Genomic DNA, 12,298 nt, shown 5'->3' with positions numbered 1-12,298 from the left:
TTTTTTTTTTTTTTTATCTCTTTGGTCAAATATGTATACATATAGGATTTTTCTTATTGACATACTAGGAAATGATTTCAATGCCCCTTCTTTTCGGTTTCTCTATTGATTGGGTTGTTAGTTCTAGGAAAATTAATGGCATGCTAATATATATATATATATATATATATTCGTTAACCAAGGTGTCCGGGCTAACTTATACGCACCTCGACTAATCTTTGGAGAGACAAGTGCAGCAACCCACCACCACGGTCTTCACTTAAATCGTAGATGCCTAACATTCTCTCATAGATTATAAATATTTATTTATTTATTATGTTTTTAAACTAAAATGGTGAAGTAAGAAATTATAACCTTCTTTTGATGGCTGTATATGTTATTCTTAAAAATAATTTTATTTGGGATAAAAAAAATTTAAAACAATTTTAAAATGACTTATTAAAAGTTGCGTACTTTTCAATTAAGCATTTGAAATGATAGGATTTACCCTTATTAAAAAAAGTTTGTTATACTAAAGGGCAAGAAGTAATATTACATTTCTTTTTTTTATTCCCTTCACCATCAAAGTTATTCCCATAGTATCTTATAGAATATTCACTTCTCTAAGGTTACGAACTTCTTGTCATTGAAGTGGATGGTGAACTAAAAAATTATAATTTTCTTTTAACTGTCCCTTATTTTATTCCCAAAAATTGTTTAATATAGGAGTAAAAAAGGTTTGTCCTTAAAATTTTGAAATTTATTTAATATAGTATTTATGTGAAATAACAAGATTTATCTCATTAAAAAAAAAAAGAAGGTAAGATTTATCATATTGTTTGATAATTGATTTGGTAAATTTAGAAAACAATGTTTCAAACTAGAAATCAAAACATTGAATGGTTCAATCATGATTGTAGGATTTCCAGGAGGCTATGATAACAACTAACCACTCAATAAAAACAATTATAAATATAAAGGTGCACACTAGTAGTAAGCACCTAAAAACAGGTATTAGCCCTTGATTAACATGTAATGTCTTCAATAATTAAAAAAAATACCACAACTACATAGCCTTATCCTGAGAATATTGAGAAATTGTTTCGACCATTTAACCACTAAGTCGTAAAATTCATATTTTACTGTTGGACCAATCTATCAGCTACCTTAGATAGGGATTTTGGGAAGCTTCTTATCCTTAAGTTCTATTTCTTGAGAGCTTATGCCAAAAAAAAAACCCTAGAAATTTCAAACCTGAGCTCTACAATTAATTTCATGGACACACAGACCTAACCTAACACCATACCCCTGCAACCCTGCAACCCTGCAACGACCTTGTTCAGGCAAACAGTAGCTGTCCAGGCACTAGACTCCACTACTGTACTTGGAAAACATTGTGTATATCAAACCTCAAAATCCACAATGCCCATCCCTTCTCAAATATTGTCCAACCATACACATGAATGTGGATTTAATCTGAAGTTTTGTCTATTATTTTAATACATCTTTTTTGTCTTCCTATTTATCTCTTCTTTTTTCAATTTTATATTTTTCTGTGATTAATAATATTAATATATTCTGATGGAGATGGGCTTTGGTAATCTTTTATAATTAACATATTCTGATGCAAGATGGGCTTTGGTCCATTGGACTGTTTCCAACTTCCCGGTTAAATTTTAATTTATTTTATCCCAAAGATATGATCCAGTAGAGGAAGGCAGCAAGCCCAGAGGACAAAGGTGGACACATGTCGCGTTTCCAAGGCTTGATGATCTAAAATCAAAATAATAGTGCTTTCAAGGGGTTCTATGGCCGTCTTCGTATGCCCTGTAAAGACAACCGTTAGAGTAGAATCTTATTTTCTCCTCAGTAAAATATTCCAATCAGAAGGTGTATATATGGAGATCTGAACGAATAAATGAGTCACAATTGAGGACAGGGCACTGAAGCTGTTGTCGACACGTCGACATCACAAATTGACATGTTAGCGCGCTAAACGACAGTTGGGCATTTAAAGTCAGTTTTTTTATTATAAATCATATGGGACCCACTCTCTTTCTCATATTATCCTTCTCCACTACCTGACCGCTATTTTATAACGGACCCAAGAAAGGAGGGCTATTAATGGGAAAAAAAATAGGTTAGGTAGGTATTATGGTTTTTTCCACTTCTGGGAATCCAACGGCACCTCAATCATGACTGTGATGACTATTTTATCAATCATGACTGTCATGAATAAAGAAAGGTATCAATTCGGTATCGGATATCGTATATCAATTTTGAAATCATATTGAATTACCATACTAAAACAGTATTGAGAGAAACTCCACAAAATTTCGGTATGAAAAAATTGTATCAATATCAGAACATAAGCATTTTTTTCGATATAGTACACTTTCCGTGTTAAATGTTTGATTAAACCCTTACTCATGAGTCATGAGTCATGAACCATCACTTTCAACAAAATTGTATTCTTCTCTTTATCCTTTTCTTCCTGTATCTTCATATGAAGGAGCGAAGTTTTGATATTAGATCGGTGGTATCAACTGAATTTTATTAATACGAATCAAAGCTAAGACTGATACCTAGTCGATCTTGGATTGTGAATTAGTAACCGAAAAAAATTCAATTTTAGTGAAAATTAGGGTGTTAAATCGACCGATTGAGGCTGACCCGGATCAGTATCGGTCTCCCGAGTCTCGCTGCGAAAACAAAAGTGGTCAAAAATTTAACATAATTATAGAACAACACGTGGCAAAACATTAAGGGGCTTTTCATGATTAAGCCATCATTGAGCATCAAAACATCGTGTATTTGTTTATTAAAGAAAATTGAGATGGATGAGGTGTGTCTTAAGCTCTTAGCCCCTTTACGCACTTGTGGCAGAGTGGAAGTACAAAACCAGAGAGAGAGAAGAGAGGGCCTCCTTGGTCTGACACTAATGAGTTCCTCTTTGGTTCGGTCCTAATTTTTGAGTTTTGGATCCTCTCGCCAGTCCCCACATAAGCGGTGCGAGAGAGAGAGAGAGAGAGAGAGAGAGAGAGAGAGAGAGAGAGAGGACCTCCTTGGTCTGGCACTGATGAGTTCCTCCTTGGTTCCGTCCTAATTTTTGAGTTTTGGATCCTCTCGCCAGTCCCCACATAAGCGGTGCGAGAGAGAGAGAGAGAGAGAGAGAGAGAGAGGACCTCCTTGGTCTGACACTAATGAGTTCCTCTTTGGTTCTGTCCTAATTTTTGAGTTTTGGGATACTCTCGCCAGTCCCCACTTAAGCTGTGCGGCTTGTCCTTACCCTCTTCAATATCTGCTTTCTCGCCATCAAATGCCGTCATCTTGGTTTCACCGTTTTCTACTTGTGGCCATTCTGGCTCAGCTTTACGTTGGCCTGGTTCCAAACATGATTTCGCTGTGCTGGACTGCCAAACATCCTTTTTCTCTTTCCTCAATCCTCCCTCTCTCTCTCTCCTCGTACTTTATATGTGACCTCTGTCCTCTTTATACCATACCATATACTTGGCACAAAAGATTCCATTTGCTTGGCACAGAAATTCCTTTCCACTCTGGCAGTGTTCTATATTCCAGTGTTAATTTTAGACCCGACCGTTTAATCGACCCATCCTGATTATATTTATTAATCGGTAGTTCTCGATGTGTGGTGCTAGTCTGACTCGATTGACATGTTGAAGGTTCGTTTATTAAGTCCGAATCATTTGGAAACTTTATAATATGATTACAGATCGATTAGAGATAAATGTGCCATTAGATCGTTTAAAGTTGGATTAAAACTTGTTTAGTTCCATCATTGGTAGTCTGATTAAAAATCGATACCCCAATTAAAGATTGGTATTCAATCAATTGTTTATAAATGTGACAATATTTAGTATATGAGGACCAATTACTTAAACAAATCAATCATGATGTAAATTTGTAAAATTGAGAAGATGAATTAATCCTGATGCGGTAAAAATTGACCAACCGATCTTCCTTGTAGCTTATGACGCTCCAGTAGATCTGCACAAAAGAGAAGATAGGAGAAAGCCGGATTGACTTGACGAGGGACTCTGCGATGCCTAAGTTAGATTTTTCCACAACAGATACTCAAGAGAGTTTTCAGTCAAAAGAAGTGATCGATTAGCCATGATGGAGGCTTACCTTGTTATTTATAGGTTGCTGATGGAGGGAGAAAAATGAACATTTGTGGAGAGTTTTGCTAGGCATGGAGTCTTAAGGAGAATGGCTCTACGATTCTAGGAATATTCTGGATTCTAGGGCATATTTCGGAAATATTTTTCTGTTATCCTAAAGGCACAAGCCGTGAGAGGTGTGGACACCTTGGCGATGTGAGTGGATTGACTCTTGCCCCTGTAATCAAGGGTCACGTCCCTTGAATGTAGGAGTGGGCGAGTGTGCGTTTCTGGGCGTCTTATTTGATTGTGCTGAGCCGAGGTGACAGGTCGGCCTGTGGAGAGACCAAGGTGGCAGGTCAGCTTGTGAAGAGACCAAGGTGGCGGGTCGGCCTGAGGAGAGACCGAGGTGACAGATCAGCCTGAGAGACCGAAGTGATGGATCAACTTGAGAGACCGAGGTGGCAGGTCAGCTTGAGAGATCGAGATGGCAACTAAGGACATTTATGACTAAACTTAAGCCGAGGTAACAAATCTGCATACATGCTTCAGCCGTGCTAAAGACGAGGACATATTTGGCCTCATCAAATCTCAATCGAAACCGACCCAAACCGACCCTGCGAATTGACACCACTTAATTCTCTCTGAGTCAAGGGTAAAGGCAAGGCGATCTAATTACTCTCCTTGACTCTCACAATTGGTTGCCATCTCTCTCTCTCTCTCTCTCTCTCTCCCTCCCTCTCTGCTAGCACTCAAACACTAGAAAATGTTTGATACTGGTGCTAAGCAGGCAACAACGATCGGGTTTTGGTTGGAAGTTCTAGGCGCACCAGTGCAGAATCGTTTTTGATTTTTTTTTGGGTAAAATCTCTCTCTCTCTCTCTCTCTCTCTCTCTGTCTCGTTCTACCAAAATCAAAGATCCTGTGGGCAGAGGAAGTTGGGAATCGCAACTCATAATTTTGGTTTTTCTTCCTCTATTCTTTGAATTCATTTTCATTTACGAACGATTCGGCTAAAAGACAATAATTTCTGGGTGCTCCTACAGATTTTGGAGGAAATTTTCCGGAAAGAACGAAAGTGGATTGCTTATTAATTTATTTTCTCTGTGATAGCCAAACAGAGCGGGTTTTAGGGCTCGACACCACAAGCTCTCGAGAAATCATACGTTGGCTGCTTATTGAAGTCGTAATCGTGACCTCTCCCATGTCGGTTCTTCAATCCCAGGTGCCTATTTATGCATTTTTTCAAACAAGTCTTCTGCGCCCCTCTTAAGGCTCTTGAATTTCCTAGTCAGTCTTTGAGAGGTTCTTCTCCCTACCCTTTGTCCTGTTTGGAGTTTCTGCTTTTCTTTATCCACATCTTCACTCCTCTGCTTTTGTTGTTAGAATCCAGTGGGGCGCTGGAGAATGAATCACTGTGTTCCAGATTTTGAAATAGAGGAGGAAGGGTTGAACTTGAGCCCGATTTCTTCGGAATTACCCCGGCAGCAGGGGAAATCGAAACTGTGATTTTCCTCTCTCAATCCTTTTGTTGTTTTTAAATTCCATTGTTATGTAGTTAGTTATGTTTGATTTTGATTCTGTATACTTGAACAGCATAGATGACGATGAGCTCTTCGAGGTGGTATGGAAGAACGGTCAGGTCGTTTTCCAGAGCCAGAGATCTCCCAAGAAATCGTCACAGACAGAAGCAGTCTTGGACGTCCAATTGTGTGTAGCGACGGCAGAGGAAGGTGCATCGCGTCATCTGTCCTTGCAGGAAGCCGAGATGGCTTCATGGCTACACTACCCTGACCCTCTCGAGGAAGACATCTGTGCTGATCTCCTCTACACTTCTCCAACCAGTGACTTCAGCCAGTCCAGCCGTGTTAGTCAGATTCAGGAAGAGAACAGGATTCCGGCGGCGGCTCCGGCTCCGGCTCCGGCTCCAGCTCCACTGTCGAGAAGTGAATCGACGGTTATCGATTCTAACATGACGCCAGCAGTGGGGCCCGGTTCTGGGGTTTCACACAGTACGAGGAGTTCGGCGCCGTTTTCTAGGTGCGGCAGTATGACCGGTGATACACTGACGTCTACGGATGCGGTGGTGGGTGAAGTGGTGAGCGTTGAGCCAACTGTGACGTCATCTTCCGGTGATTCCGGTGGCAGTGCAGATCGGTTGGGGGCGCCGCCGTCAACTGACCGTAAACGAAAGGGAATAGAAGCGGACGACGCCGAGTGCCGCAGCGAGGTCAGTCTCTCTCTCCTTCTCTTTCCAGAAGCTTCTTATATCTATTGTACTGTAGAGGTATCGTCGCATTGCCGATCAACCCCTAGGACCTCCAGCGCTCTGAGACACCTAAACCGTGAGAATGGTGGAGGCTCTGTTGGAAACACGTGGCAGAGTTTTGCGGGGATTTCTAATGGGTAATGGGGCTCAGAAAATTGATGGTGGGATCCAGAGATCCAAACAATCCTCACCGTGACCTAATGATTGTTGGGTCAGGGCTCAATTGGTCCATCCGTAGGTCGTATGAGAAAAAAGAACGGCTGTGGTTGAACCCCTCTTTGGCACGTGGAAACTGGTTAATAATAAAACGTTGGTGGGCCAAGCGTCGAAGCGGAAATGGCCTTTAGCGATAGGAGACTCCAAGTGTTGAAATTACGTAATCGTGGGAAGTGTGATGGTCTAGGATCCGTCGACACGTGGAAACTAATAATTAAGGGCATTAAGGGAAGAGAATGTCGTATTAGGAGTTACGAAACACGTTGGGTCACATACGTATTGTGCAAGTCTGCGAGCGTTGCAGAGGTTGGGGGGGGGTTGCAAAGGGAGTGGTATGTAGGGGTGTCAATACGTGGCCCGACCCGACTAGACTAAATCGATCGGGACCGATCGTTTATAGATCGGCCCAGCTCGGATCGTTTATTAAACGTGTCGGGCTTGAGCCCGGCCTGTTTATTAAACGTGTCGGGTTTGAGTTCAGCCCGTTTATAAATGGTCAGTCTTGGTTTTGCTACTTGGACCGTCGGGCACTTGACCGAGACCGGCCTATTGTGCACCGACTTGACCCGACCCTTTAATGATTGTAGAATACCTATTTTACCCCCCAAATTAAAGAATAAAAACTAAAAAGTAAAGACATGTTCACATTTTAAATAATGGTTATATTTTGTATCATTTATTGATTTATTGTCATTTTTTTGGGCTTGCATAAGTGGGCCGGAATATAATAGCACATTTTAAAGAGGGCCCGTTTAAAAACCGGTTAAAGCCCGTTTAACATTAAACATGTCCGTAGCCCGGTTAAGGCCCGATTAAAGCTCGATTAAGGTGGCCCGATTATAACCCGAGACCGACCGACCGAATATAAAGTGTACCATGCCCTCAATAACTAAGCCCGATTAGTTAAATGGGCGGACACGGTGTAGCCTTTGAAAGTCTTCAAGCCCGATTAAGCCCGACCGAAACCGAACCGGCCCGACCGGTTGACACCCCTAGTCAAGTGTATGGAATTGACTATCAGGAGACCTTTGTTCCTGTGCCCAAATATAACTCTATAAGAGTTCTTTTATCTGTGACAACAAACAGAGATTGGCCCCTATATCAGTTAGATGTGAAGAATGCCTTCCTCCATGGAGATTTAGAGGAGGAAGTGTATATGCAGCCTCCTCTTGGCTTCAAGTTTCCAAGAGTCGAGGGGAAGGTGTGTCTCCTGAAGAAGGTTCTTTATGGTCTGAAACAGTCACCAAAGGCTTGGTTTGAAAGGTTCAGACAGGCCATTCTAAAAAATGGATACTCCCAGAGTCGAGCAGATCACATATTATTTACTCGGAGAGGTAATGGCACCATCACAACACTGATTGTGTATATTGATGATATTGTGGTGACTGGAGATGATGAGTAGGCTGAAAGCTTATTTGGCTAAACAGTTTGAGATCAAGGATCTAGGACACTTGAAATATTTCTTGGCTATTGAAGAGTCAAGATCTAAGAAGGGAATAAATGTATGCTAGAGAAAATTTGTTCTAGATCTGTTGAAAGAAACAAGAATGCTGAGATGTAAACCAACAAGTTCTCCTATTGAGTAGAATCATAAGTTAGGAGAGGATTGTGGCCCTTCCCTTGTTGATGCAGGGAAATACCAGAGGCTAGTGGGGAAGCTGATTTAGCTATCTCTGACACGCCCAGACATTTCGTATGTAGTGGGAGTTATGAGTCAGTTTCTGCATGCACCCAAGAGTGGGCACTTGGATGCTGTGTATCGTATCCTCAGATACTTGAAGTCCTTTCAAGGAAAAGGCCTTTTGTATGCCAGGAACAATCATTTGAGGATTGAAGGTTATTCCGATGCTGATTGGGCTAGCTCCATTTCTGATAGGCGATCCACATCTGGGTATTGCACATTTGTGGGTGGCAACTTAGTTACATGGAGAAGTAAGAAACAACCGGTTGTAGCTAGATCCAATGCAGAGGCTGAGTACAGAGCAATGGCTTATACTGTTTGTGAGCTCACTTGGCTGTGTCGGTTGGTCCTCGAGTTGGAGTATGACACTGAAGGACCTATGAGACTCTACTGTGACAACAAAGCAGCAATAAGCATTGCTCACAACCCAGTGCAACATGATAAAACAAAGCACATTGAAGTAGACCGGCATTTCATTAAGGAGAAGATTGATTCCGGTAACATTTGCACACCCTTTGTGAGGACAGGTGATCAATTGGTGGATATCTTCGCCAAAGATCTCATTCCTCACCAGTTCAGTACCCTCTTATGCAAGCTGGGAATGCATGACATTTATTCTCCAACTTGAGGGGGAGTGTTAGAATATGTGTATTAGGGGTACATTAGGAATGTTTTATGTTAAGTTATCCTTACATGTAATTTCCCTTATTTTTTTTTCTTATTTCTCTTTTATCTCCCTAAGGGAGGAATATGTAATTCCCTAAACTTATTTGAATCTAATTTGGGTGAGATGAGCAAGAAGCTCATTCACGATTTTCCTCCTACCGTGCCTTCTCTTCCCTCTTCTTCTCTCCTTCTTCTTCCTTCCTCTCTTCCATTTTCTTCCCTCATCTCCAACCTTGATACTTCTTATTTCTAACTGACTTTTCTTGTATTCAGTCACACAGTCTCAATGTTTGGCAGCCTTCAATCAAGTGCACACATCTCCCAGAATTGATTGATTGGCGCTGGGCTCTTTACCAATCACACACATACAAGCATGTGACATACCTTGCCTCTCAACCACAGGTATTCACAACCACGTGGACGGGTCTACCCGGTGTACACACCCATCCTGTAGAAAATGCCCTCCATATACCTCCACATGCAATCCACAACTAATCACCACAAGACGGAGATATATGTGGGTCGGCAATGTGCCTACACCCACAGTGCAAATGGCCTAACCTGACCTTTGTATAATGTACAATACAGATTTGTGTTGCACCCATGACACAGGGGCATTGACCCTTGGCTTTGTGTATTACCCACTACATGGGAGCTCTAACCCCCATCTATCAAGCACCCATTTGGTGACTCAAGAATACAATTGCAGTGGGCTTATGCAAATTGCCCCAGTCAGAAGCTCATAAACAAATACAAATCCCTACCAAATATATCACAAATATTTACCTGGGCAATTTTCCAAACACCTAGTCTACAGTCATATACAAAAAAATGAGGATTTGTCAAGCTGGTTACTTGTGTTGCTGGGTATCCTTCGGAGATACCATAGATTGAACATCTTCAACCAATGGGGCATACCTCTTTCTTTTCCTATGTCTCTTTCTTTTTCTTCTTCTTCTTCTTCTTCTTTTCTCTTCACAAACCCTTGAGATGTAGCTTGAAAAACTTCACCAAAGCTTCACATGAAGGCTTGAAACCGTTAATTGAGCTTGAAGCTTGGAGAACTAGGGTTCAATCTCTTGAGAGCTTTCTTGTAAGCTACATTTTTATCTCTGGTTGAACCAGGATAGCTATAATGGCTACTATGGGGTATCTTTTGATGAATTCTCTAGGTAACTACTGTATTCCCATATTTACTAAATATGGACTTTTGGTTTGGCTTATCTTAAGACTTTTGATCCTAAAGCATCCTTTTATGAGAGTCTTGAACGTTTGTATGCTTCTAAAAAAAGTTATGGTAAATGGTATAAAACAAATGAAAGTGAAATATTCTAGTAATCTGATTGATATAATTTAGGTTTGAGACCATACGATGTATTGCCATATAAGGTATGTTTTGGTAGTTGGATAACTTTGATTGACCAAATCCTTTTTCATTTATAAGCTGGGTTCACAACTTCACTGTATATAGTCTAATAATATGGACTGACATATTTATGACTGCTTTTTTTGTTTCTTTTTTTCTTTTTGATGTTTGTCTTAAAATTTTACCATTTTGTCTGAATTTGTGTCTTGATTTAGTCAGAGTTTTTCTACTAATTTTTTGTCTACTGAGGAATTATACCCTTTTCTCCTCTCCAGATAATCTTGGTGAAGACTGCCCAGTATTTGAGAACTTGTTTGAATTTTGTCAAATTTATGCTGGTGGAACGATTGGTAAAGTATACTTAACGTTACTGATTTCTAAAAGTGGGATTTTGTGGAGTTCTTACTTCTTATTTCTTACCCATTGATTTACATTGCAAGCAGATGCTGCACGCAGATTGAACAACAAGCTATGTGACATTGCTATAAATTGGGCTGGTGGATTGCACCATGCAAAGAAGTGTGAAGCTTCTGGCTTTTGTTACATCAATGACTTAGTGCTAGGGATTCTGGAACTCCTTAAATATCACGCCAGGGTCCTATATGTTGATATAGATGTACATCATGGTGATGGAGTTGAAGAAGCCTTCTATTTCACGGACAGGTGGTAACAGTTGTTTATTTTATAATATACTATAATAGAGCTGGGGAATTATGCAACTGGCAAGGTTTTTAGGTCTCGGTTTTCGACTTTGGTCAAAACCGAAATTTAGGTCGAAATTTCCGAAACCTAGTTGAAATCAGGTATTTTTTCTGGGTTATTGCTAGAAATTTGGGCTGGAATTTCCAAAATTTGGGTCGAAATATCCAAAACCTGGTCATCTCGTGGTCCACCACAACCATCGAAATGTTGAAAATTTCGATTGAGATTTCCTAGACAATTGAACTACGGCAACTGGGTCAATATGTATAGAGTAAACATTCAATAACCCATATAAAAAATAAAATAAAGTAACGAGAGTCCAATAACCCATTGAGATGTCATGTTAAATATCTTGCATGGATTCAGCAGTCCTTGGTGTCTTGCTGTGTTGATGTAAGCAGAGATTACAACTAACGACATGGCTTGTAGCATCAAGAGTGTTGGAACCTGCAACATCATTTAATGAGGCAATTCATGAGGCCACCTATTTAGGCCCCAGGAAAGAGGACACTATTTTCTTTGAAGGACAGTATTGTACAGGAATCACCTGAACTTATCTGAACCATTTGATTGGTATGCCACTTTTGGTAGCCACCCTATAACTCCAACAGATCAGAAATTCCATGATACTCTTATGGTTCAGTACATGTTTTCTTTTTTTAGTCCAAACAAAAATTTTCCCCCTCTTCTTCGCCCCCATAAACTGGAAAGTATATTGACATTATTTTGATGCTTCTCAAAATGACAGGGTGATGACTGTTAGTTTTCACAAGTATGGGGATATGTTTTTTCCAGGAACCGGTGATGTTAAGGTATTTCTTCTTTTGGTTATTTTGGAGTCTAATCATTTTAGAAATAAATGATTTATAAACTGTTCACTGTGACATGTGCCTGATTGGTCTCTGTTAGAGGCTTAGAGCCAACCTATATTTGATGTATAAGTGCTATTTGCAAGAAGCTGATACTTCTACATAAGGTGCTAAATCTGCTTTAAGATGTCTTTCTGGGCTAACCCTACTTCTCTTTCTGTTGTACATTCTTTTCATTTTTGATTGTGACATACAATTTTTTTTTTTTTGAAGGAAATTGGAGAGAAAGAAGGAAAATATTATGCCATAAATGTCCCGTTGAAGGATGGAATAGATGATGCCAGCTTTACTCGACTTTTCAAAACTGTAAGTTGTCATTCTGTATATTTGAGTTATAGGATTTGTGTTTGGTTGTAGTTTACAATTTCATGCATCAAGGATAGTGTTTTCCTTACAATGTTTTTATTATGTATAGATTATTTCCAAGGT

General features: G+C 40.1%; 2 protein-coding genes across 6 annotated transcripts in view; both read left to right on the top strand.

Moving 5' to 3' along the window:
• Positions 1-12,298, top strand: part of LOC122077796 (histone deacetylase 9) — a 41,403-nt gene that overhangs the window by 15,392 nt on the left and 13,713 nt on the right. The window lies entirely within an intron of this gene.
• On the top strand, positions 4,685-6,536 carry LOC122077806 (transcription factor PIF1-like). 5 transcript variants are annotated; one of them, XM_042643682.1, is made up of 4 exons: positions 4,685-4,961; positions 5,147-5,405; positions 5,494-5,605; positions 5,697-6,536. In XM_042643682.1, exons 2-4 carry the CDS (start codon positions 5,336-5,338, stop codon positions 6,508-6,510), a joined length of 996 nt encoding a protein of 331 aa, XP_042499616.1. In that variant the 5' UTR covers positions 4,685-4,961; positions 5,147-5,335; the 3' UTR covers positions 6,511-6,536. The 5 variants fall into 5 exon arrangements, with proteins under 5 accessions (XP_042499616.1, XP_042499650.1, XP_042499643.1 ...); XM_042643716.1 differs by having other exon boundaries at positions 4,689-4,961; positions 5,147-5,325; XM_042643709.1 differs by having other exon boundaries at positions 4,689-4,961; positions 5,487-5,605.

Source organism: Macadamia integrifolia, chromosome 1 (assembly GCF_013358625.1).
Source record: "Macadamia integrifolia cultivar HAES 741 chromosome 1, SCU_Mint_v3, whole genome shotgun sequence".
Taxonomy (NCBI): Eukaryota; Viridiplantae; Streptophyta; class Magnoliopsida; order Proteales; family Proteaceae; genus Macadamia; species Macadamia integrifolia.
Note: the sequence above shows the minus strand (reverse complement) of the source record. Positions and strands in the feature narration are given on the sequence as shown.